The 27,772-nt window shown below is 40.4% G+C and overlaps 1 protein-coding gene across 7 annotated transcripts in view; it reads left to right on the forward strand.

The window, feature by feature from the left end:
* The window catches only part of ESR1 (estrogen receptor 1), a 432,869-nt gene that overhangs the window by 390,113 nt on the left and 14,984 nt on the right, over positions 1-27,772 (forward strand). For all 7 annotated transcript variants that reach the window (XM_005552152.5, XM_065542899.2, XM_045390344.3 and 4 more), the window contains one exon: positions 427-560. In XM_005552152.5, the coding sequence (XP_005552209.1) occupies positions 427-560 (134 nt within the window). The remainder of the gene's footprint in view (positions 1-426; positions 561-27,772) is intronic.

Consider the following 27,772-nt stretch of genomic DNA (forward strand, 5'->3'; position numbering starts at 1 on the left):
TTATATTAGTTGAAGGCCATGAGCATCTTGAGCCGAGGCCATGTTTTTATTCCCAGAACTACCACATTGTCTAGAATATAGTAGCAGATCAATATACGTGTATTAGATAAATCATTTATCCAAATCTTCATCATTTTCAATTACCCATAGGTTGAAGAATTCCATATTTAACATGGCAGACTTGAGGACTGAACTATCTACCTCTTCTAAGAAGTTGAAATGAGAATGTTTTATTGATGGGAAATTATATTTTTGTTTTGCCTTCTGGAATTCAAATGAATGTTCATACTCCATGAAGACAATGGCTGATAGTTTTTTGTTAAAGATTTAGAACCAGTGGATTTTTATGAATGTAAACCCTTTCATGTCCTGTGGAAGATTTTCTATTTTTTAATCTTTTTATTTGTTTTTGCTATGTTTTCACAGGAACCAGGGAAAATGTGTAGAGGGCATGGTGGAGATCTTCGACATGTTACTGGCCACATCATCTCGGTTCCGCATGATGAATCTGCAGGGAGAGGAGTTTGTGTGCCTCAAATCTATTATTTTGCTTAATTCTGGTGAGTTGATAACATGAGAGAACTCAATGCTGGATTAAACATTTATTTGTATTTTTCAACCAGATACAATCTACCCACTCCAAAGGCATAATGTCATAAATAGAAAGAAACTACTGACACACATTTAAAATAACTTACCAACATTGCAGATTCCTTATAGAGGTAGAACCATGCTAGCCGAATAGACGCATGAAAAATTGTAATTTGGCATTAAATCAAATGGCCTTTGAGCTGAAATTTTTGTATGCTTTCACAGATATGAGGATGTTTTTGTTCAAATGGTACATGTATATAGACATATGTTAGTTGATAGTTATATTATGTCTGAAAATAAGTAGACCAAGTAACTCTGCTAAGAAATTGTGACCAATTCCAGGCTCCAGATAGTAAAGAAAGAGGGTTATTTGAGACAGACCATGTTTCTGGTCGAAACTGATTAGCTAAAAATATAGTTGGCTTAGAGATAGAAAAACCTGTTTCTAAAACAGAAGAATGTGGAATGCAATAAATTGTCCAGCTGACAGAGCATTTTCCATTTGCTCTATGAAGTCTAATTCTACTGCCCCTTCGTATTTATTTACTTGAGAAAGCTTAGCTAAGAGCAACATCTGGTTTTTTTTGTTTGTTTGTTTTGTTTTTTAATGTAGTGAGGTTGGCTGTTGTATAAAGAAAGAGTCACTCTATGTCACCCAGATGGAAACTATGGTTCAGCCTGATTTAGTGCACTGACTCCTCCCAGCCTCTTGGTATTTGGATCTAAGCTCTAGCTCTACAGCCTCTGGGACCTAAAGCTCACATTGGGTATCAGCTGTACAGCAGCTCCCCTTAAGCTCCACCTTTCCCCCTGGCTCTAACTCCACTTTGTGCCTCATTCCTCATTCTCACATAGAAATCACAGCCATTTTGAAGCCCTGGGCCTGACTTAGTTTCTTATGCCATTAGACATAGTCTCAAATTCTTCAATAGCTCAACTGCAGCTTGTATTGATCACATATATAGAGAATCAGCACTTCCTTGTCTTTGCACGTGTTTTTGTCTCTTTCTGATGAGTGCCAATCCCTTCCCACTTGCCCTAACAATTTTTCATTTTTCTTCCCCACCACTGCTAGGAATGGTGCTGCTTAATGGAATCAGCCCTTCCTTCTCTTTTCTGATGTTTTTGTCTCTTTCTGATGAGTGCTGATCCCTTCCCACCTCCCATGACAATTTTCCACTTCTCTTCCCCACCACCACTAGTAACCTGTGTTGCTTAATGGTTATCACAGTAATCATTCTCACTTATCAACTGATAAATGGAAATCTGTACTATTACACTAGGCAAGGACTGAATTACAGAATGAAGTCCCATGATAAATGATGTGATCCACACTAAGGAAGTGATTACCACTCCATTCAAGTTTCTGGTTCCACTCAAGTGCATTGTGCTTTTCATTTCGGTCATTTGTCCTGTACATTGTAGGGTCCAGATCCCACAATGGCTCTTTATTGGATGAGAGTTCTGGGAGCAGTGCCACTCGGCTACATGGTGCCAGGTCCTGAACCTGTGCCTTCTTCGGTGGAGGGCTGGCGCGTGCTGACAGCTTTCATGTGGGCAATCTGGGAACTTCAGGGAAGGCAGGCCTATTAAGTGTTAAGACTCCCCACCCCGCACTTTTACTAAGAAAAAGTACCCCAGACAGGAAGTAAAATTAGCCAGAGTTGTATGATCCAGATAGTGGATGCTCTGATCTCGATAATAAAAAATATTTCCTCCAGATCCACATAGACTTTTCCTGCATTATTGTTTTGTTTCTGCTCCTATGACAGAGTGAATTTTTTTAACTATTATACAAAAAAAATCAGGATTTTGGCCATCAAAACATTGGATTCATAGACCCAGGGTTTTTACAACCCAGGGGGAAAAACTTTCAGCCCTCACAAGAAAGTATTTTATTAAAGACTGGCACCCAAACCTCAAGACTGTATTTCCCACTGCAGGATTTGGCCCCTGTCTGCCTCCTTCTCAGACTAGTTAAAGTTTCATACTCCGTCCTTGTTCCTTCACTTATTTCTTAGGATCTTCTGTGCACTTCTTTGCTCTTGAAGGGCAGAAACGCTGTTGTAGAAATACAAGGCACTGTATGCTGACATAGTTTACAGTTGTCTTTTTCATGAGATAACACAGCGGCTGGCAGCTCCTCTTTTCTATCAAGGACGGTACTGCTGGCTCAGGAGAGCCGTAAGCAAACAGAAGCTGTTTCTCAACCCTGTACAAAGCAAAACCACTCTCTTCCCTATAAAAGTGAGCTGTGCCGCAGAAAAGTGGATCTGCTGCTGAGCAGGGCTCCTTGTGTCTCCTATTGTTCCTGAAAAACAGCATCAAAGAGGGCAAGACTCTGACACACAATGCTGTAGCATTAGGAACCTTTCTCGAATAAAAAAAGCAACGGGTCATATGAAGCATGTGGTCATACCACAATCAACAATTTTTCCCCACAACTGGAGATAAGTATTTTTCTAAAAGTCCAACCAATTCATGGCTCTGATATGGGGCAGCTTTACCTATCATGAGACCAATTACCAAGTGGCTCTGACTCCAGGAATCTCTGACAGAAGCCAAGCTGGAAACAGTTCAGGAAACCTGAGCTAGAAGATGCCTTTCTGACGCCTGGGAAACAAAACCTCAGTGTATGGAGGAACCCAAGGTTTTGTGTTGAGCCCCAGTCGCCAAGGTCTGAGTAGGCTGGGTTTATATTGGCCCCGATTTTGTGGCCGAGGCACAAGGGGAATTGAAAGGTTGTTGTGAGGACCTGCTCGGAATGTCTTTCTGGAAGTTTGGAGAGGGTCTCTCCAATGCCAAAATTTCCATGGGAAGCCATCTTCACAGCTGCTTGGGAGTGGGAGATATTCGTCATCATTTCTGCCCCATTTAGAATAATTTATTACTTTGCTTGCAAAAACCCAGAATCATCCATAGGACACACATTGTTTATTTTTCCACTCCACACCAAAGGACAGAGGCATTCCTGGTTAATCCAAAGATGCCAACTTCAAGACATTCTGAGAACTAGCTGGGCAGAGCTCAAGTGTAGGGCAAATCGGAACAGAAGCGATGGGCTCAAGGCAAAAGCCCACGAAGCAGCAGCTGTAGAGAAAGGATGGGAGCTGGAGCTGCAAAGCGGGCCATGGTACAGGGTCTGGGCCTGCCCACGGTATCTCTTGTACCCAGTGGGAATTCAGTTTTCCTGTATATCATTCAAATGTTTCTCATTTTTCTAGGCCCAGCTCACTACTCCAGTCCATAATAAATTTCCTCTCTAGACTATTTCAATTCTTAGAGTCACTACCACACAATCTAGCATTTGGTTAGTTGGTTGATTTCATTCATTTATTAAATAATTCAATGTTTATTGAGTTCCTACTATGGACTTTGTGCCACATACACAAAAAAGAATGTTACTGTTGTGTGGAATTTTTTTCTTTGCATTTTTTATGTTAACCTGGATTTTTCTCTCACTCTTTATGCACATATTTCCTAATCTCCCTATAAACTATTTGTATTTTTTTTGATTCCTCACAGTCTATTTAGCCTGTGGACTGTCAACAGATGTTACATCATTCAGTCATTTAATAGATGCTTATTTGCTAGACATGGCCAGGAGGACCTGGAAAGTCCTCATTTTTCCCATCTGTTCTTACCATTCTGAAATGTATCATGCTCTTGAGTGCTCCACAGATCTAGATGATATCAAATTATTAAATGGAAAAAGCAAGACCCATCTCCTTGGGTTATTGTGGATAAGGGGGAAATTGTGTATGAAGCGTGTGTTGCAGTTCATGGACCACATTAGGCCCTTAGTCAACAACAGCTATCATCATCACCGATGAGAATCTCTGGCTTAAATGGAGTAGGTTCATGCCTTTTTTTCAGTGTAATGAAGTGTTTTAGCTTAAAGGCCTTTAGCAAGGCTTACAATACAAAAATGTGGGGACTCCAGTGTAACACCAACAATAGAGACCACCATAGCTGTTATCCTGAGACTGTTAATTATGCCACGTAATTAGATTTAGAGAAAATTGAGAGCAACATTTATCTTGTGGAAAAGAATTGATTGTGATTGGAACTTACTGTTGAGAGACCTTGATGAAAACTCTCTGGTGAACTGCTGTGGCGTCTCATAGGTAGGCACATCATTCATCAGTGGGCTGTGGTTTTGCTTAACCTCATAACCCCTCAGAACCCACTTCTATCAGAAAACCACCCTTTCAGTGAATGTTCCTCAAGGCTCAGAAAAATTCATATGTCAAAGCTTTATATGTAAAAATCTATACTCTCTAATAAATATTTGGTTTGGCCTTCACATTCAATTTAATAATGATTTCTACCTCTTTTCCGAACCCCTTTGACCACAGTTCTATATATTTAATTCTGAAGAGCCTCATGCACATCTCGCCCTGGTAACTTTATCTATTTCTCTCCCTGGAGAACCAGCCAGACCGTGATTCCAGCCCTCTGTCCTCTCTTCAACCGCAGTTCCTCTTTTTCTCTCCCGACTCCACAAACCTCCAGTTACCCAGGTGCCCTCTGTGTGCTGCTAGCTTCTGCATCACTGTTAGCAGGGCCACTTGTTCCCCTGGGTATGTCTTATGCTCTTGAAGTGCTGTAGCCTTGCTCATCTGTTCATCCAAAACTGATCCTCAGACAACGTTTCTCTTTCAATTGATGGAATAATAAAGGGGAATACGGGTCAAAATTCATAGACATTTAAATACCCCACGTGAAAAGTTAAGGGAAAACAAGATAGGAGAAAGAATTATGGCAACATCTCTAAAATGTGTACTTTAGTGTTTAGCAAAAATGGGACTATGGAATGTCAAACAGGAACATATATGTTAAACATAAACACGAAGCAGTGCCAGCTGCTGTCTGCCATCTAGTCATGCTTTGTTAACGTGGCATGTCTTGCCATGATGGTGCCCTCGTGAAACGAAGGATGCTGAAGCCGATGCCATTCTGTTTGCTTTGATCAGAAGCCACTCTCTGGTCAAGGAAGTATTTGTTTCATAGTTAATTATAACAAGTTCTCATCACAAAGATTATTTTCTCTCTCCAGATCTGGATTATTTGCACTCACTTTATATTATTAGACAATTACTCGGAGCGTTTATGTTTTTAAGTTTAGAAATAACACAATGATTCAGAGAGTCCCTGTATTTAGACGAAAGAACATTTTTTAAACACATTGACTGTAAACATTGAAAATCATTAATTCTCAACAGTCGAAGGTTTCTGACAGGAACAGCCCTTGGAAATTGTAAATGGACACATTGTCAGGTATGCCCATTGTTGTCACATTGGAGATTGGATTCTATTCTCTCTGGAGTCCTTTGTAATGCCAAGCTTCCTCTCCAGGGAGCTTGCTTATTGTCATTATTTTGAGAGAAATGGCACTTCATAGTATTAAGTGGTTCATTGTCTCTTCTCTGGCTGACTGTATTCTGTAGGCAGCCACTCAACTTTGGAGCCTTTCTCTGCTACTAACTTTTGGTGTTGCCTTAAGCAAGCCTCATGTCCCCTGTTAGTTTCCTGACAACATGCTATGGCATGGACTTTGTCATGAGAGAGGATTGAATTCAAGAGAGGCAACTCTGCCACTTCCTTGGCAGAAGGGGGATGACCGATGTCCTTTGATGAGCTGCTTCCCTGAGCCTAATTAAAAAATAGAAATAATGACACTTAACTCACAGAATTGTTGTGACAATTGAAAGAATGACCAGTTAGTAAAGCATCTTGCACTGTGCCTAGCATACAGTAGATGCACATGAGTGTAACTGAGCTTTTTATGTTATGCCCTCCAAATACAAAGCCTTAGTTTTTGTCACTATGAAATAAATTACTCTGCTCTTCTTAGCAGGTAATACATCAAGTCGTGCGTGGAAATTCTGTGGGAGAATTTCACTCCTGCCCTTATGGGTTAAAAGATTGCATTCTTATGATGAAGATGTTCTTGTGAATAGAATCATCTCAGGTCCCAAATGGTGTGGATTTGGTCCTGCATCTTGCTGCAGAGCTCTCTTGGAGCTTCTGAAACCCAGGAAAACCAGCCAAATGCCTGCAGCCTGGGGCAAATGTAGGGAGTTTTAGCGTGAATTCATGGGAGGTGAAAAAAGACAGCAGGTGTTGAAAGACGGGAAATCCTTGCACTGTTCTGGATGTTAGCAGCCATTTTCCATTCACATTCAGAACCTCAGGAGGAGAAGCTGCCTATCATTTTGTGTCCTCAAGAGAACCAACAAAGGGGAATGCCATCTCCCAGATACTCGATTTGATGACCACTTTGTCCTACCTTCTCTAGGGTCCAGACATTATGTAAATTGGCATTAAGTTTGAATAATGTATGGACCCAGTTAAAAGGAAAAAAATGCTTTGGGAGGCTGAGGCAGGTGCATCGCCTGAGGTCAGGAGTTCCAGACCAGCCTGGCCAAAATAGTGAAACCCCATCTCTACTGAAAATACAAAAAGTTAGCTGGGCATGGTGGTAGGCACCTGTAATACCAGCTACTCGGGAGGCTAAGGCAGGAAAATCACCTGAACCTGGGAGGCAGAGGTTGCAGTGAGCCAAGATCGTTGCGCTCCAGCCTGGGTGACAAGAGCAAAACTCCATCTCAAAAAAATTTTAAGACAAAAGGAAAAAATGCTCACTTGATTCCCTCAGTGCTGACTTAAAATGTTCTTAGTATGCCAATGTTGCTTAAATATGAATGACTGTATCTTCTACTTAAATTGACAACTGCACCAAATATAAACTGCAAATGTTTATAGCTCTTATGTAAGTATAAAAGCAAAACAACTTCATAAATTAAATATAAACTAAAAGGAAAACTGATACTAACAATGTTTTGTGTAATTAAGTTGCTGTTTGCAACATGCCTGGGGCAGACTCCTGGCCTCTTTGCATCTGACATTGGAGGCTGTACAGCATGTGGCCCCAACTGGGCTCTCGCAGCACTTGCTTGCACTCAGAACGGTGCCAAAACCTTTGCTCGCCCAGTGTGCTGCAACGTCCGTCATTTGGATTTGGCAGCAACACATCATTTATGCATTTTGTTTGCTTCTGTTCTGTATTTATTTGAGATACTTAAAATACAACTGCTAGATTCTAAGGCATTCATAAGCACCTGTGAAAAATGTGTTACTTAGGAAACAGTTCAGGGTTCCATGGATTATCTAGATTGGTGTGTCTTAAGACTGACCACACAATTCAAATGGGGGCATGGGGGAGGGGAACTCTGTGAAAAATCTCTGTATGAGCACCCACACCCAGAGATTCCTATGTAATTATCCCAGAGTGGTGCCTTAATATCAACATTTGTTTAAAACCATCCCCCAAGACTAAAATTTGTGATCAGGATTTAGAACCATTGTCTTAACTGATGCAGAACACTCTGATATGAATGTCTTCGTCTCTTTTGGAATATCATTAAGACAAAAGCATACAATTTTAAACTTCTTAAAGACAATTTAAAGACCTATGAGAATCCATCTTTAATTCTCAGGAGCGTGTGGAACCTAGTTTGAAAACTACTGGCATAGATAATTGAATTTCCAATAAAATAAAATAAGTCTCTAGTATATTAGAAAAGTACCCATTCTGCAAACTGCAGGGGAGCCACTGATCATGCTTGGAACTGTGCCAGGCACTGCCCGTGTAAAAATGAGTAAGGTCCACTTCCTCCCTGGACTGGATTGGGTAGGAGGCAAAGATAGTTAAACAATTATTTTAATATTATGAGTTCAGGGTTGTAATGAAAGTAAGCATTGAGTGCTGCAGAGACCCAACAAAGGAGTCCTTAGCTAAAGACTGATCCTTTGCTGAGTGACGAGGACATTATCGGACCACAAGGCTTGATGGCATGTTGCACGGTAACAGACCAATACAGCAAACAGCAGGAGTTGCAGCAGAGAAAGAGTTTAATAATTGTGTGGCCGCCAAATAAGGAGTCAAGGAAACCTCAAATCCACCTCTCGAAAAAGCCTGGGACTTGGCTTTTTAAGGCAGTTCTGGCAAGAAGGAGGCTGAGGAGCTGGGGGTAACTGATTGGTTAGGACATAGGGGAGGAGATAATAACGATATAGAAACTCCGTTCTTGCACTGGGTCAGTTCCTTTTGAGGGAGTCCTCACTCTGGCTGGCAGCAGTGAATTCATTGGAATGCAGGATCTGAAAAATATCTCAAAACGGCAAACTTGAGGGTTTTTTTTTTTTTTTTAAAAACATCAAAGATGTTATCTATAGAAGTTAGGACTTTGTGATGGGGCTACGTGACTTCGAAGTGGTGAGTGGCTATAAGAAAGTGAGCTATAGCAGCAGTTCTCAACCTTTTTGGTACCAGGGACCAGTTTCATAGAAGAAAATTTTTCCACAGATGGGGTGGGGTGGGGTGGGGGATAGCTTCAGGATGAAACTGATCCACCTCAGATCATCAGGCATCTGGATTCTCATGAGGGGCACACAGCCTAGATCCCTCACATGGGCAGTTCACACTCCTATGAGAATCTAATGCCACCGTTGATCTGACAGAGGGCAGAGCTCCGGTAGTGATGCTGACTTGCCCACCACTTACCTCTTGCTGTGCGGCTCAGTTCCTGATGGATCACGGACTGATACCAGTCTGCAACCCAGGGGGTTGAGGACCTCTGGGCTATAGGGCAGGCTGGTTAATGCTTAGTTGTGTTTCTATTCAAAGCTTATGTTTTTGTTTAAAACCTAGTAATTTGGTTTTACTGATTTTATGAAGATGATTTCAAGGATGAGTAGGATTAGCTGGAGTCAGAAGGACACAAGGCAATTTCTGGCAACAACGTTAAACTACTAGTGAATGTCTCATCAAGCCACTGGACCTCTAACTACTTCTAAGCAGTACTGTCAACCTTATAGTTATGATGTATGAGATAGTGTTGTGATGTATAAGACAGTGCAAAAACCTAAGTTAATATCATCATTTCTATTGTACTCTCTATTTCAAAGGAAAAAATCTTCAGCAGTCTAATATCCTACCAAAATTTTGAAGTCAAGGCCTCCCTGCTCTAATCAAAGAACTAGAGCTGCAATCAGGCCATATATTTGGAAAGGCCATAGATGCTCTCCCTCTGTCCTTGTTCCCAGCATACTGAACTATAGTCCAAAAGACTTTAAAACTTGAACTAAAGAAAACCTTAAGGAAACAACAAAATTCCACTTATTTCCTGAGCCCAAAAGTAAAATAATTGTTTTTTAATGAATTTTTCTTTCCCCGCAAGATACTATGAATTGTTCAATGGGTATTCAAAGCATACATAATAGAATATGTATGCTTTCATACATAATAGAATATGTATGCTTTCCTGAAAAATTGAAATGGAACATCAAACTGTTCTGTAAAGTTTTGAGTCTAGACCAAAATCACAGCAGTAAGCGAGAATATGTACGTCTGCATCTGCCACTGATGGCCCCATTGCTCCCTCCAACTGCTTCTCTTGGGCTGAAGGATGGAAAAGCAAACTCCCTGCATTGAGTTCCATCTTGCCCTGCATGGCCTGCCCCATGGGGTCATTGAGCTCTCCACCAGCTTCCACCTCTTCCAGCACTTTCTCCCAGAGGGCCCATGGCTGCTTTTGCAGATTGAAATTGATTGAGGTGGATTCAGCTCCATTTCCTCTGAGTTTTTACTTTAGATGTGCTTTTTAGGTTGTGTTTTTCTTCTGGCATATAAGAAAGACAGCAATATTCCATGGAACTGAGTGATGTCTGTGGCTTTGTCAACTGTTGTTTGTTAGCCTGATCACCATTTATTGAGTGTTTACTACTTTCCAGGCATTGTGCTAAGTGGTAGAAATACAAAGTTACCTTTACTTGCTTCATCTGTAAAACAGAGAGAGTAGTAGTTCCTACGGTGTGGTTTATGTGAGGCATAGGGACTGCTCCCTGGAACCTAGGGACAACTCCATAATAGTGACCCTGTGCTCATATCAATAGTGGTAACAATTAGGAAGGCAGCTCCTACCTCAGAGACCTCATCATCTGATGATAAAAGCAGATATAACAAGAAAATTGTTCTTTTTAAATATAAAATTGTGATATAAAAATAGTTTTCACTAAATTGGATTTTTACCAAATTTATAGAAAGAAAATAATAAATTAAGGAAATACAAAACGACCTGACGTTAGCCAACCATGTTGATGTTCTGATTATCTTACTGCGAAAGAGTGTAGGGTTAAGAACGAGGGACTTTGATTCCAAGATCAAATCCCTTTCTGCTATTTCTTAGCTGTCTGACTTTGGACAAGTTGCTTAAACCCATTGTGCCTCTGTTTGCTTGCCCATGAGATGGAGATTATAATAGTGCCTACCTCATAGGGCTATTTTTAATACAAGTTAGCTCTTAGAACAATACCTACTTAAACTAACGATTTGTATTAGATACTCTTTTATTTTCCATCCATACTGTGTATGCATATATTCATATTTATATTTATGTATTCTAATTAGGATTATATACCCCTACTTTCTTTTAAAATAAGGTTTTAAATAACTATATAATCAGTCATGAGGATACAACATGATTTATTCAACAAATCTGATGCTGTTAAACACATAAGTGATTTCTCTTTCAGGATTATAAATAACATTTGTTTTGCATTCTTTTCTGCTCACTTTTCATTGCTACTTTGTATATGTTGCTAGAAATTGATTTGCTGGTGAAAAGGGTATAAACATTTTTACTGCTCTTGATACATACTGCCTGCTCTTGATAGATATTGCTTACTGGCCCAGGAAACTTTATCAATTTCTCTTTTACCAAGAGTGTATGAAAGCATTCACATGAGTGTAACCTTATCATGCAATGTGGGCCGTGAGACAGAGGAGAGTTACAGAGGGCAGACAGCTTCCCCGCTGCTCAGCCACTGCCCTCTGCTCTAAAAGAGCCACAGTAGGAATTTCTACATAGATCCTATTATAAACATCTCCTTGTGAAACAAATTATCTTCTCTCAGAGAATTTTCTTCATTTTAGTATCTATATAGCTGCTTGCTATGTTCATTTTAAATTTTGTGACTTGCACGGACACAGTGCTGATGAACTGCTTATTTCAGCCAGTCTAAGCTCCCCAAGCATTTGCATTTTATGTCTTATCCTCTGTTTTGGACTCTTTGCCACTGATTTTTTTTAAAGTGATATTTTAAGAAAGAGGAGGGTTGATTTGTTGTGAGTGTATCTCTCTTTAAAAACTTTTCTAGGGAAGGATAACCTCTTCCAAATACTTCTTTTGCTTTCTATGATTGACAGTCCCTGGTCAGTAATGAGCTTGAAAGAAGCTGCTGGACCCGGCACTGAACATGGGGCTGTGCTATCACCTAGCCGTGCCTTTCTCTGGTGATCAAGGAGCTGCTGGTTCAGAAAGTGCCCTGTCTAATCCCACTAAGGCCCGAAGGACCAAGTGCAGTCTACTCTCCAGATTCTCTGCAACAGAAAGCAGACACTTGGGCTTCATGGTCCAGGTTGGAACAGGTAGTTAGCTCTGAGGACAGCTATGCATGAATGTCAGGAGGGGACTGGCAGGGGAACATTTATTTATTCTTTAAAATTGGAAGCAACAGTGATGGATGAAACCCAGAATGCGAAATTCACTTTCATCTTGATAAGCAACGCTTCTGTCCTTTCTCCTGGAATAGCAAGTATTAATCATTGAGTTCGATATTGTAGCCTTCACATTCAGTGAAAGCCAAACACTCAGCACCTTCTAGAAAAATCTTAGTGCCATGCTTTCTTAGCATCTTGCAAGTCCTCTGAGGATGATGTGTTGTTCATCTTTGAAGCTGATCTTTTGTACTTGCATGTGTAGCTCAGGCTAGTGATGACACGCTAGAGGTATTTCCAACTAAGAACGTTATTCACAGACGCTTTGGTTACAAATTTGTTAGCTCCACTTCCTGCTAAAACGACCAGCCTTGAAGAGTTTCAGAAATGGGAGCAGCCTTAAGGATGATAGAAATATTATGAAAATAGTAATAAGTCATACCCGTAGAGCAAACTCCTTTTTCTTTGGAGTATCTGTTCATCAGCCATATTTTCCCTCTCAACAGTCCGGGTGTTGACGAAGATCGTGAAATAATAGGAATGAAAGGGACTTTGATTTTGTATTTTTAATAGCATTTTCCTCCACCAAATTACGAAAGTAATGCATGACCAAGGCAGAGAACTTGGAAAATACAGAAAAGCCACCAAGCAAAATAATCTCCCAAGAAATCATAATTTCACCACACAAAAGTAACCATTGTCAACATTTTGGTGAAAATCCTTAATTAAAGAGACTCTTAGAAGATGCCAGTTCACTGCCACTTCTTCCTTTCTCCACACCATCCTGCACCCTGTTTTGAAATGCAGAATTGTTTCTAAATCATTCCAGGAAAATTATTAGTTTTCTCAAATATCTCTGGAGGCGAGTCTATTGGCAGTCATTTCTAGTTTCTCACAAACCTTGAAGTTAGGAAATTATTTGTGTAGCTTTTGAGCACTGGGCCAGAAGTGAGGGATATTTGGGTTCTAGTTCCAGCTCTACCACTTATTTACCAACTGGCCGACCTCAGGCAAGTCCAGGCTGGCGGCCCTGCCTCAAGCCCCTCCAGATGTCACCTCTGCAACCCCACTTCCTTCACTTCCTTTTGCCTCAGTTTCCCAATAATTTCCTAGTAATTGTACTGAATCAGTGTTTTTCATTTTTTACATTAAAATTTATTTATTTTTAAATTTTACTTTGTTTTTAAAGACTTTATTTTTTATAACAGATTTAGATTTGCAATGAAACTGAATGGCAAGCACAGAAAGTTCCCATATAGTCCCTGCCCCCACACATGCACAGTCTTCCTCACTATCAGCATCCCCAACCGGAGAGGTACATTGGTTACAGCCGATGAACCTACATTGATACATCATTATCACCCAAAGTGCATAGTTTGCATTGGTGTTGGGCATTTTAGGGTTTTTGACACATGTATGCACCATTGTAATATCATACAGAATAATTTCATTGCCCTAAAAATCCTCCGTGCTCCTCCTACTCATTCGTCCCTCCACCCCACTCCTGGCAATACTGATATTTTTACTGTCTCCGTAGTTTTGTCTTCTTCAGAATGTCATATGCTTGGAATCATAAGGTTTGTAGTCTTTTCAGATTGGCTTCTTTCGCTTAGTGATATGCATTTAAGGTTCCTCCATGTCTTTTTATGGCTTGATAACTCATTTCTTTTTATCACTGAATACTACTCCATTGTCTGGATTATACACACTTTATTATACACACATTCACCTACTGAAGGATGTGTTGGTTGCATTCAAGTTTTGGCAATTATGAATGAAGTTGCTATAAACACCCATGTGCAGGTAATTGTGTAGATATACGTTTTTAATGCTTTTGAATAAACACTCAGGAGCACAATTGCTGGATTGTATAGTATGTTTAGTTTTGTAGGAAACTGCCAAACCATCTTCCCAAGTGGCTGTACCATTTTCCATTTCCACCAACAATGAGTGAGAGTCCCTGTTGCTCCACATCCTCATCAGTGTTTGGTGTTGTCAGTATTCTGGATTTCGGCCATTCTGACAGGTGTATTGTGGTATCTCATTTTGTTTTAATTTGCATTTCTCAGATAATATCACACGGAGCATCTTTCAGTAAGCTTATTTGCCATCTGCATATTTTCTGTGGTGAGGTGTCTGTTAAAGTCTTTGGTCCATTTTTTAATCAGGTTGTTTGTGTTCTTATTGTTGAGTTTTAAAAGCTCTTTGTATATTTTGGATAACAGTCATTTAGCAGGTATGTCTTTTGCAAATATTTTCTCCCAGTCTGTGGCTTGTCTTCTCATTCTCTGGAGATCAGTGGTTTTTACACTTTCTTCTGCTGAAGCCAAATATTATGGAAGAAGCCATGGGGTCACCAGAGGATAGGTGCACAGGGTAGTGAGGGAAAGTTGGAGTGAATGGGCTCTGGTGCCCCCACCCCGCAACATTTCTCTTGCTTTAATCAGAGAAGTTTGACTTCATCCAGACTGCATTTGAGGACTTTACATGAGGTTCACCTTTTTGTTTGTTTTAAATGTGGTTTTTACTCTCAAAATGTTTTAAATAGCACTGAACTTGATGATCATCTTAAGGCCCTTTTAAGATTTATGATTCTGGAATTCTGTGGCTCTATTTTTGCAATGTAATATAACCTTCCTCTCCTTAAGAAAAAAATGAGATAAACCTGTTATAAACAATCATGTGACATTTTTTTTCAATACAGTTTTCATCCACGTAGTGCTCACTTAGATAGAAACAATACACCTAAAGAATATGCACCATTCACATGCCCACTCATCTCTCAAAAATAGGAACTTTCAACACTAGGTATCTTTTTCACAATAATCAGAGAGAACTCTCAGCCATTTCAATTCTAGCCTAGGAAAAAGAGGGAAAATATATTTGAAGGTTTCTGGTTCATGTCATAAATTTGCAGACCGGAACCAAGATGATATGACCGTCATTTATTAGTGACTAGTGCAAAGCATTGCAGGCTATTAAGCAGGTGGTTCAGTTCAGGGTGATATGGACATGCACACATTGGCCAATCATATATGCTCAGATTGTATGTCATTTTTTTCTGCATTTTAGTCTAAGTGTCAGATAGGTGTTTCGTGATGTTTTATAAACACTTCTGTTCATATTAACATTGTTCATTGATTTGGCAAGGAATGAAGGGGTGTCATTTTCATGATTTTATTTGTATATTAACTATTCCACAGCAGATTTGAAATGCCTTACCAAATTTTATGCAGTGTAAAGGGGTAAACCAATATTTGACACAATCATTATAAATTGAGGATAATCTGAAGAAAATAATAAATCCAGGAGTCAGATTAGCACACTGATATGGTTTGGCTCTGTGTCCCCACCCAAATTTCATCTTGAATTGTACTCCCATAATTTCCATGTGTTGTGGGAGGGACCCAGTGGAAGATAATTTGAATCATGGGAGTGGTTTCCTCCAGACTGTTCTCACTGTAGTGAGTAAGTCTCATGAGATCTGATGGTTTTATCAGGGGTTTCCGCTTTTATATCTTCCTCATTTTTTCTCTTGCCACCACCATGTAAGAAGTGCCTTTTACCTCCCACCATGATTCGGAGCCCTCCCCAGCCATGGGGAACTGTAAATCCAAGTAAACCTCTTTTTCTTCCCAGTCTCGGATCTGTCTTTATCAGCAGCATGAAAATGGACTAATACAGTAAATTGGTTCCAGGAGTGGGGTGTTGCTGAAAAAAATACCCCAAAATGTGGAAGCAATCTTGGAACTGGATATCAAGGAGAGGTTGGAGCAGTTTGGAGTGCTCAAAAGAAGACAGGAAAATGTGGGAAAGTTTGGAACCTCCTAGAGACTTGTTGAATGACCTTGAGAAGAATGCTGATAATGATATGAACAATAAGGTCCAGGCTGAGGTGGTCTCAGATGGAGATGAAGAAATTGTTGGGAAGTGGAGCAAAGGTGACTCTTGTTATGTCTTAGCAAAAAGACTAATGGCATTTTGCCCCTCCCCTGGAGATTTGTGGAACTTTGAACTTGAGAGAAATGATTTGGGGTATCTGGCAAAAGAAATTTCTAAGCAGCAAAACATTCAAAAGGTGACTTGGGTGTTGTTAAAAGCATTCTGTTTTAAAAGGGAAGCAGCATAAAAGTTCAAAAAATTTGCAGACTGACGATGCAGTAGAAAAGAAAAACCCATTTTTTTGAGGAGAAATTCAAGCTGGCTGCAGAAATTTGCATAAGTAACAAGGAGCCAATGTTAATCCCCAAGACAGTGGGGAAAATGTCTCCAGAGCATGTCATAGGTCTTCATGGACGCCCCTCCCATCACAGACCCAGAAGCCTACGAGGAAAAGAAACAATTTTGTTGGCTGGTCCCAGGGTCCCCATGCTGTGTGCTGCCTAGGAACATGGTGTCCTGCATCTTAGCCACTCCAGCTGTTGCTAAAAGAGGCTAAGGTACAGCTCAGCCTATGGTTTCAGAGGGTGCAAGCCCAAAACCTTGGCAGTTTTCATGTGGTGTTGAGCCTGTGGGTACACAGAGGTCAAGAATTTAGGTTTGGGAACCTCCACTTAGATTTCAGAAGATGTATGGAAATGCCTGGATACCCAGGCAAACATTTGCTGCAGGGATGGGGCCCTCATGGAGAACCTTTGCTAGGGCAATGAGGAAGGGAAATGTGGGGTTGGAACCCCCACACAGAGTCCCCACTAGGGCACTGCCTAGTGGAGTTGTGAGAGGAGGACCACTGTCCTCCAGACCCCAGAATGGTAGATCCACTGACAGCTTGCACCATGTGACTGGAAAAGCCACAGACACTCAATGCCAGCCTGTGAAAGCCATCATGGTTGGAGGTGGTGTTGGCTATACCCTATAAAGCCACAGGTTCGGAGCTGCCCAAGACTATGGGAACCTACCTCTTGCATCAGCATGACCTGGATGTGAGACATTCAGTCAAAGGAGATATTTTGAAGCTTTAGAATTTGACTGCCCTGGTGGATTTTAGACTTGCATGGGCCCTGTAACCCCTTTGTTTTGGCCAATTTCTCCCATTTGGAACCGCTGTATTTACCCAATGCCTAAACCCCCATTGTATCTAAGAAGTAACTAGCTTGCTTTTGATTTTACAGGCTCATAGGCAGAAGGGACTTGCCTTGTCTCAGACGAGACTTTGGACTGTGGACTTTGATTAATTCTGAAATGAATGAAGACTTTGGGGGACTGTTGGGAAGGCATGATTGCTTTTGAAATGTGAGGACATGAGATTTGGAGGGGCCAGGGGTGGAATGTTATGGTTTGGCTCTGTGTCCCCACCCAAATCTCATCTTGAATTATACTCTCATAATTCCTAAGTGTTGTGAGAGAGACCTGGTGGGAAACAATTTGAATCATGAGGCCAGTTTTCCCTATCTTGTGGTAGTAAGTCTCATGAGATCTGATGGTTTTATCAGTTTCTACTTTTGCATCTTCCTCATTTTCTCTTGCTGCTGCCATGTAAGAAGTGCCTTTCACAAGCATAGGGAAGAAGTATCCTTGCTGGACCTGCAGGCTGTCCTTCTTCTGACAATATGGACTGCAAGTGCCTATGTTTACTTTGACCAAGACGGCCTTTCTTTTCACAGAAAGCCGTGGTACACCCCTTGAATTTCATAAGACCTCTCTTTGCAGTGGGTTAGATGCTCTTTTATACTCTGTCAGGAAAACATATTTTTTTCCATTTAAAAACCAATCTTTTGGTCACTTCCAAGATGGCCATATAGGAATAGCTCCAGTCTGCAGCTCCCAGTGAGATAGAAGCAGAGGGCAGGTGATTTCTGCATTTCCAACTGAGGCACCTGGTTCATCTCACTGGGACTGGTTGGAAAGTGGTGCAGCCCACAGAGGGTGAGCCAAAGCAGGGCAGGGTGTCACCTCACCCACAAAGTGCAAGAGGTCAGGGGATTTCCCTTTCTTAGCCACGGGAAACCATGACAGACTGTACCTGGAGAAACAGTACACTCCTGACCAAATACTGCACTTTTCCCCACAGTCTTGGCAACTAGAAGACCAGGAGATACCCTCCTTTGCTTGGCTCAGTGGGTCCCACACCCATGGAGCCTTGCTCACTGCTAGCGCAGCAGTCTGAGATCAACCTGCAATGCTACTGCTTGATGGGGGAAGGGGCGTCTGTCATTGCTGAGGTTTGAGTAGCTCATCGTGTAAACAAAGCAGTGGGGAAGCTCGAACTGGGCAGAGCCCACCGCAGCTCAGCAAGGCCTACTGCCTCTCTAGATTCCACCTCTGGGGGCAGCACATAGCAGAACAAAAGGCAGCAGACAGCTTCTGCAGACTTAAACATCCCTGTCTGACAGCTCTGAAAAGAGCAGTAGTTCTCTCAGCACAGTGCTCGAGCTTTGAGAACTGAGAGACTGCCTCCTCAAGCAGGTCCCTGACCCCCATGTAGCCTGACTGGGAGACACCTCAAACAGGCAGGTGCCTCTCTGGGACGAAGCTTCCAGAGGAAGGATCAGGCAGCAATATTTGTTGTTCTGCAGCCTCCACAGGTGATACCCAGGCAAACAAGGTCTGGAGTGGACCTCCAGCAAACTCCAACAGACCTGCAGCTGAGGGGCCTGACTGTTAGAAGGAAAACTAATAAACAGAAAGGAAGAGCATCAACATCAACAGTAAGAACATCCACACCAAAACCCCATCTGTAGGTCACCAACATCAAAGATCAAAGGTGGATAAAACCACAAAGATGGGGAGAAACCAGAGCAGAAAAGCAGAAAATTCCAAAAACCAGAGTGCCTCTTCTCCTCCAAAGGATCGCAGCTCCTCACCAGCAAGGGAACAAAACTGGATGGAGAATGACTTTGGTGAGTCGACAGAAGTAGGCTTCAGAAGGTCGGTAATAACGAACTTCTCCAAGCTAAAGGAGCATGTTCTAACACATCATAAGGAGGCTAAAAACCTTGAAAAAAAGGTTAGATGAAAGTCTAACTAGAATAAACAGTGTAGGGAAGACCTTAAATGACTTGATGGAGCTGAAAACCACAGCATGAGAACTTTGTGACATATGCACAAACTTCAATAGCTGATTTGATCAAGTGGAAGAAAGGATATCAGTGGTTGAAAATCAAATTAATGAAATAAAGTGAGAAGACAAGACGAGAGAAAAAAAGGAATGAAAAGAAATGAACAAAGCCTCCAAGAAATATGGGACTATGTGAAGAAACCAAATACATGTTTGATTGGTGTACTGGAAAGTGATGGGGAGAATGGAACCAAGTTAGAAAACACTCTTCAGGATATTATCCAGGATAACTTCCCTAACCTAGCAAGGCAGGCCAACATTCAAATTCAGGAAATACAGAGAACACCACAAAGATACTCCTCAAGAAGAGCAACCCCAAGACACATAATTTTCAGATTAAACAAGTTTGAAATGAAGCAAAAAGACGTTAAGGGCAGCCAGAGAGAAGGGTCAGGTTACCCACAAAGGGAAGCCCATCAGACTAACAGGGGGATCTCTCAGCAGAAACCCTACAAGCCAGAAGAGAGTGGGGGCCAATATTCAACATTCTTAAAAAATTTTATAAAAAAGAATTTTCAACCCAGAATCTTATATCCAGCCAAGCTAAGCGTCATAAGTGAAGGAGAAATAGAACCCTTTACAGACAAGCAAATGCTGAGAGATTTTGTCACCACCAGGCCTGCCTTACAGGAGCTCCTGAAGGAAGCACTAAACATGGAAAGGAACAACTGGTACCCAGCCACTGCAAGAACATGCCAAATTGTAAAGACCATCGATGCTATGAAGAAACTGCATCAATTAATGGGCAAAATAACCAGCTGACATAATAATGACAGGATCAGATTCAAACACAACAATATTAACCTTAAATGTAAATGGGCTAAATGCTCCAATTAAAAGACACAGACTGGCAAATTGGATAAAGAGTCAAGACCCTTTGGTGCGCCGTATTCGGGAGACCCATCTCACATGCACATAGGATCAAAATAAAGGGATGAAGGAAGATCTACCAAGCAAATGGAAAGCAAAAAGAAAAAAAAAAAAAAAGCAGGGGTTGCAATCCTAGTCTCTGATAAAACAGCATTTAAACCAACAAAGATCAAAAGAGACAAAGACAGCCACTACATAATGGTAAAGAAATCAATTCAACAAGAAGAGCTAACTACCCTAAATATATATGCACCCAGTACAGGAGCACCCAGATTCATACAGCAAGTCCTTAGAGATCTACAAAGAGACAGACTCCCACATAATAATAATGGGAGACTTCAAAACCCCACTGTCAATATTAAACAGATCAACAAGACAGAGATTAACAAGGATATCCAGGACTTGAACTCAGCTCTGGACCAAGTAGACCTAATAGACATCTACAGAACTCTACACCCTAATCAACAGAATATACATTCTTCTCAGGACCACATCACACTTATTTTAAAATTGACCACATAATTGAAAGTAAAACAGTCGTCAGCAAATGTAAAAGAACAGAAGTCACAACAAACTGTCTCTCAAACCACAGGGCAATCAAATTAGAACTCAGAATTAAGAAATTCACTCAAATCCATACAACTACACGGCAACTGAGCAACCTGCTCCTGAATGACTACTGGGTACATAATGAAATGAAGGCAGAAATAAAGATGTTCTTTGAAACCAATGAGAACAAAGACACAATGTACCAGAATTTCTGGGACACATTTAAAGCAGTGTGTAGAGGGAAACGTATAGCACTAAATGCTCACAAGAGAAAGCAGGAAAGATCTAAAATTGACACCCTAACATCACAATTAAAAGAACTAGAGAAGCAAGAGCAAACAAATTCAAAAGCAAGCAGAAGGCAAGAAATAACTAAGATCAGAGCAGAACTGAAGGAAATAGAGACACAAAAAACCCTTCCAAAAATCAATGAATCGAGGAGCTGGTTTTTTGAAAAGATCAACAAAATTGATAGACCGCTAGCAAGACTAATAAAGAAGAAAAGACAGAAGAATCAAATAGACGCAATAAAAAATGATAAAGGGGATATCACCACCGATCCCACAGAAATACAAACTACCATCATAGAATACTATAAACTCCTCTATGCAAATAAACTAGAAAATCTAGAAGAAATGGATAAATTTCTGGACACATACACCCTCCCAAGACCCAACCAGGAAGAAGTTGAATCTCTGAATAGACCAATAACAGGTTCTGAAATTGAGGCAATAATTAATAGCCTACCAACCAAAAATGTCCAGGACCAGAGAGATTCACAGCCGAATTCTACCAGAGGTACAAAGAGGAGCTGGTACCATTCCTTCTGAAACTATTCCAATCAATAGAAAAAGAGGGAATCCTCCCCAACTCATTTTATGAGGCCAGCATCATCCGGATACCAAAACCTGGCAGAGACACAACAAAAAAGAGAATTTTAGGCTAATATCCCTGAGGAACATCCATGTGAAAATCCTCAATAAAATACTGGCAAACCAAACCCAACAGCACATCAAAAAGCTTATCCACCAAAACCAAGTCAGCTTCATCCCTGGGACGCAAGGCTGGTTCAACATATGCAAATAAATAAACGTAATCCATCACATAAACAGAACCAAAACACATGATTATGTCAATAGATGCAGAAAAGGTCTTTGACAAAATCCAAGAGCCTTCATGCTAAAAACTCTCAATAAACTAGGTATTGATGGAACGTAACTCAAAACAGTAAGAGCTATTTATGACAAACCCACAGCCAATATCATACTGAATGGGCAAAAATTGGAAACATTCCCTTTGAAAACCAGCACAAGATAAGAACGCCCTCTCTCACCACTCCTATTCAACATAGTGTTGGAAGTTCTGGCTAGGGCAATCAGGCAAGAGAAAGAAATAAAGGATATTCAATTAGGAAAAGAGGAAGTCAAATTGTCTCTGTTTGCAGATGACACGATTGTATATTTAGAAAACCCCATCGTCTCAGCCCAAAATCTCCTTAAGTTGATAAGCAACTTCAGCAAAGTCTAAGGATACAAAATCAATGTGCAAAAATCACAGGCATTCCTGTACACCAATAATAGACAAACAGAGAGCCAAATCATGAGTGAACTCCCATTCACAATTACTACAAAGAGAATAAAATACCTAGGAATCCAACTTACAAGGGATGTGAAGGACCTCTTCAAGGAGAACTACAAACCACTGCTCAACAAAATAAAAGAGGACACAAACAAATGGAAAAACATTCCATGCTCATGGATAGGAAGAATCAATATTGTGAAAATGGTCATACTGCCCAAAGTAATTTATAGATTCAATGCTATCCCCATTAAGCTACCCCTGACTTTCTTCACAGACTTGAAAAAAACTAAAGTTCACATGAAACCAAAAAACAGCCTGCAAAGCCAAGACAATCCTAAGCAAAAAGAACAAAGCTGGAGGCATCACGTTACCTGACTTCAAACTATACTACAAGGCTACAGTAATGAAAACAGCATGGTACTGGTACCAAAACAGATATATAGACCAATGGAACAGAACAGAGGCCTCAGAAATAACACCACACATCTGATCTTTGGCAAACCTGACAAAAACAAGCAATGGGAAAAGGATTCCCTATTTAATAAATGGTGCTGGGAAAACTGGCTAGCCATATGTAGAAAGCTGAAACTGGATTCCTTCCTTACACTGTATACAAAAATTCACTCAAGAAGGACTAAAGGCTTAAATGTAAGACCTAACACATAGAAGAAAACCTATACAATACCATTCAGGATATAGGCATGGGCAAAGACTTCATGACTAAAACACCAAAAGCAATGGCAACAAAAGCCAAAATAGACAAATTGGATCTAATTAAACTAAAGAGCTTCTGCACAGCAAAGGAAACTATCATCAGAGTGAACAGGCAACCTACAGAATGGGAGAAAATTTTTGCAATCCACCCATCTGACAGAGGGGTAATATCTTTGTAGAATCTACGAAAAACTTAACCAAATTTACAGGAAAAAAACAAATCCATCAAAAAAGTGGGCAAAGGATATGAACAGACACTTCTCAAGACATTTATGCAGCCAACAGACATATGAAAAAATACTCATCATCACTGGTCATCAGAGAAATGCAAATCAAAACCACAATGAGATACCATCTCATGCCAGTTAGAATGGCAATCATTAAAAAGTCAGCAAACAACAGATGCTGGAGAGGATGTGGAGAAATAGGAATGCCTCTACACTGTTGGTGGGAGTGTAAATTAGTTCAACCATTGTGGAAGACAGTGTGGCAATTCCTCAAGGATCTAGAACTAGAAATACCGTTTGACCCAGCGATCTCATTAGTGGGTATATACCCAAAGGATTATAAATCATGCTACTATAAAGACACATGCACACGTATGCTTATTGCAGCACTATTTACAATAGCAAAGACTTGGAACCAACCCAAATGTCCATCAATGATAGACTGGATTAAGAAAATGTGGCACATATACACCATGGAATACTATGCAGCCAATAAAAAAGGATGAGTTCATGTCCTTTGCAGGGATGTGGATGAAGCTGGAAACCATCATTCTAAGCAAACTATCACAAGGACATGAAACCAAACACCACATGTTCTCACTCATAGGTGGGCGTTGAACAGTGAGAACACATGGACACAGGGCGAGGAATATCACATACTGGGGCTTGTCAGGGGGTTGGGGGAGTGGGGGAGGGATAGCATTAGGAGAAATACCTAATGTAAATGACAAGTTGATGGGTACAGCAAACCAGCATGGCACATGTGTACCTATGTAACAAACCTGCACATTGTGCACATGTACCCTAGAACTTAAAGTATAATAAAAAGAAAAAAAAAGTGCCTTTCACCTCCCGCCATGATTCTAAGGCATTCCTAGCCTTAGGACTGTAAGTCCAATGACACCTCTTTTTCTTCCCAGTCTTGGGTATGTCTTTAACAGCAGCATGAAAATGATGCACACACACAGAAGTATATCTTTACAGTTTGGCTGTAAATTTCGTTTGCCTGGCCAAAACAAAAAGAACACATTTTATTATAAGGTTCACAGGCTTTTAATTAAAAAAAAATAGACCAGTTATTCAACATAAAAATTCCTTTTCAGACAAAGTTCTACAAAGTCTATTTCTCACAAGTAGGACTTTGGCAAGGACTGTGCAACTGACAACTCGAAGTCATTTATTCCGTGGTGAGAAACCGGAGTACAGATCTTTTGGGTTACCAGTTAGGGGATGATCCATGTGTTTTGATAATCACCTTGGTGGTGATTAGGCTAAAGTTCTCCTATGAAAACCACTAACTTCACACTTCATAGGATGCACCGAAGCCCTTATCACTGCATGGATGAGGGCTAGGTCAGGGCATTGGTAGGCAGAGTTTATAACATGGGGCAGGAAGCATTGAAATTCTATTCCACCTCTTAGTGTATCAGGTCGGGAGTGAAATCTCCTATCTTCCTCTTCTGGATCACTTTCCTCCTGAAGCATCTGGCATAGATGTCTAGGTATAGCTGGGCATGGTGGCGTGTGCCTATAGACCCAGTTACTTGAGAGGCTGAGGCGGGAGGATTGCTTGAGGGCAGGAGTTTGAGGCTGCAGTGAGCCATGATCGCACCACTGCACTCCAGCCTGGGTGACAGAGCAAGACCCTGTCTCTCTTTCTAGAAAAAATAAAAAAGAAAAAGAAAAAAAGGTGTCCAGGCATGTTCTGGTTACTGCTGCTGACTGCTAAATTTAACAGCTAGAAAAAAAATGTTTGGACTCTATAGATCATAAATTTGGATAAGACACAGAGGGAATGACTTGTCTCATGTTCACAATGTCTGAAGTCTTAGATGGGGAGAGTTGTCAACCAGGGGTAATTTGAGAGTTACGGGCTGGAGCCACCTTGAGGTATCTTTATTCATAGGCTAGCAATTGATATTGGCTGTTGGCTGGGACATCAACTGGACCTGTCAAATGGGAGACCTGTCTGATATCACAGCATGGGACACTAGACCTCTCACAAAGTGGCAAGGGCTCCAGAAGCAACTGTCCCAGCTGACAAAACAAAAGTTTCATAGCCTTCTATGACATGCACTTAGAAGTGGTAATGTGTCACTTCCAGCCCATTCTATTGATTAGAAGTGAGTCATGAGTCCACTCAGTTTCAAGGGAGAGGGCCCAGATCCCATATCTCCATGGGAAGGGTGCCAAGAACACCTTGTAGAAAAACTTGTGGATAGGAGATACTGGTGTGGTCATCCTTGGAAAACACAATCTTCCCCAGTGTGTAAGAGCGGCTTCCTGCTCTGCGTTGTGGCTTAGTTATTACTGAAATACCAGGCAAGAAAGGGTGGGATCCAGGGAAACAAATATATCCAGGATGTTTTGGTCTGCCTTTTCTGGGAAAAAAGGAAACCCTCAAAGCCTCTGAGACCAGGTCATCCCAGTGGGACTAGAAGTTCCACATGGAACTTTCTGCAAACTCCTCTGCAATAGATGGACTGTGCATTTTCCAAGTGTGTCTTTAGGGCATCTTTTCTGACCTTGGAAAGATAGTAACTGACTGTGGAGTACGAAATCCAGAACCCTGGCTGTTTAAAAATACATTACAGATACAACTAATGAAAAGAAGGCTCCTAAGGAAAATATAGATACGTAATGGCTTTGTCCTAAAAGGTATAAGGCTATAATATTTTATTACAAAGGCTATAATATTTATTACAAAATTTATTTAAATAAATATTTAATATTTATTTAAATAATTAATATTTATTTTATTATTAATAATTAATACTTAAATATTTAAATAAATATAATGTTTCTTATAAAAATTAAAAACTAGGACTTTATATTTAAAAGTGAGATATTAAATTCTTTTTAAAAAGTGCACATTTAAGATTTTTTTTCTCAAGTCAACTGAATCAGTTCATCAGTTTCACTGTGAATGTGTTGATACACCAAGTATTTACTTTCTAGAACATCTAGTAGATTTCAATAAAAAATTATACAAGTTGAAAAATGTCACTGAATCAGAAGCATATGGTTGGTTATGTAGTATCTGTGCCAAGTGGGTATATAGCAATACCAAATGAACAGGACTGCCATGTTCCCTTGCTGGGTTCCCAGCAAAAACACTCATCTTCACTGTCATCTCCCTTTGAGACCTCTTAGAGAGGACTTCGATAAGTGTATGGTCTTATACACACTAGTCTAACAATACACATTTGCTCAAGGATTGGGTTATGAGCACGCTCTTCACCTTTCAGGTAAACATTACACATCAGTAGAAGGATGGAAGTTTCCTATCTATGAACAAATATTTCCCAAAGCAGTAATCTCTTTATTCAATTCACATAATGAGAAGTTAGTTCCTCTATGCCATAGAGCAATCTCTTTGAAGTCTTTAGTAATGTTGAGGGCTTTAAATCATAACAAACTAGACATTCAAGTGTCTTAGGCTTGCCCATTAGTTCTTTGAACAAATTGGTTGCTATGAAGTATGTTAGTATTCAGAATGAATGGATGGCATGATGGGGGATGTCTAGCTGGTTCTAGAATTTAGACTGTGGTTTCCATAACGAAGTGTGGCAGTATTGGCATTAGGGAATAGAATGATTTCTAAGTAAACTTTGCAACCTAAAGCCTTAAGAATGTAGGAAATGGCAACAAAAAGAGGCATACAAAATATTCCTCTGGCTTTATTCCTCTTTTCACAAATGTATTCACTTTCCCATCAGTAAGTCATAAAATACTTCTCATCTTGCATCAGAGTAGGACACCTACTGTAACAAATAGGCTACAAAATGTATAATGGCTCAAACACCTAGAAGTTTATTTCTTGTTTACTTAACAATGCTGGGTCCATGAACAGGTTAGTATCATAACCCTCTCTGATGTGGTCACTCAGGGAGTCAGGCTGTTGAGGGCTCTGCCGTCATGAATGGGTGGCTTCCAAGGTCATCCTAAGAGTTATCTCCATTATAACCAGTCCAGGCAGAAAGGCAGAACAGGCATGGAGGAGCAAGGCTATCCATGGATAAGTCATCCTCTTAAAGTCATCGTAGCATCGTGATAGGGCTCTTTTCACAAAACAAAGATTCAGTCCATGTTTTCAAGATTTTACATTTCAGTAGCCACAATACAAAGAAGCTAAGATAGTCTTGTGATTCGTCATCCTGGCTGTTAATGGAGAGTTTTTTTAAAAGCACAGATATCAGGGCTCCACCCTCAGCTTCCAATCATGAGGTTTTGATGGAACCTGACAGCTGCATCTTGTAAAACTCCACAGGAGATTCTGAGAGACAGCCAAGTTTGAGATTCACAAACCTTAAGAGAAAAATCTCCTTCAATTGCCAGTAACAAACTACCAGTCTAATAAAACATACATATTCCTTTGACTACTCTTAAATGAAACAACTAGGTAATAATTTACCTGTACATATAATTAAAAATTTAGTGTATTTTATAACCATCATATAAAGGAGAAATAATATTAAACTATACTAAAATAAAATGATATATATTTCAATGCAGATGCCCAAGCTTGACTAAAGTAGGAAACATAATACAGTAATAAAATGCTTATATATACTTATAATGAATATTTGGATACGAGAAGACGATCAGAGGCTTTTT

Source organism: Macaca fascicularis, chromosome 4 (assembly GCF_037993035.2).
Source record: "Macaca fascicularis isolate 582-1 chromosome 4, T2T-MFA8v1.1".
NCBI classification, from domain to species: Eukaryota; Metazoa; Chordata; class Mammalia; order Primates; family Cercopithecidae; genus Macaca; species Macaca fascicularis.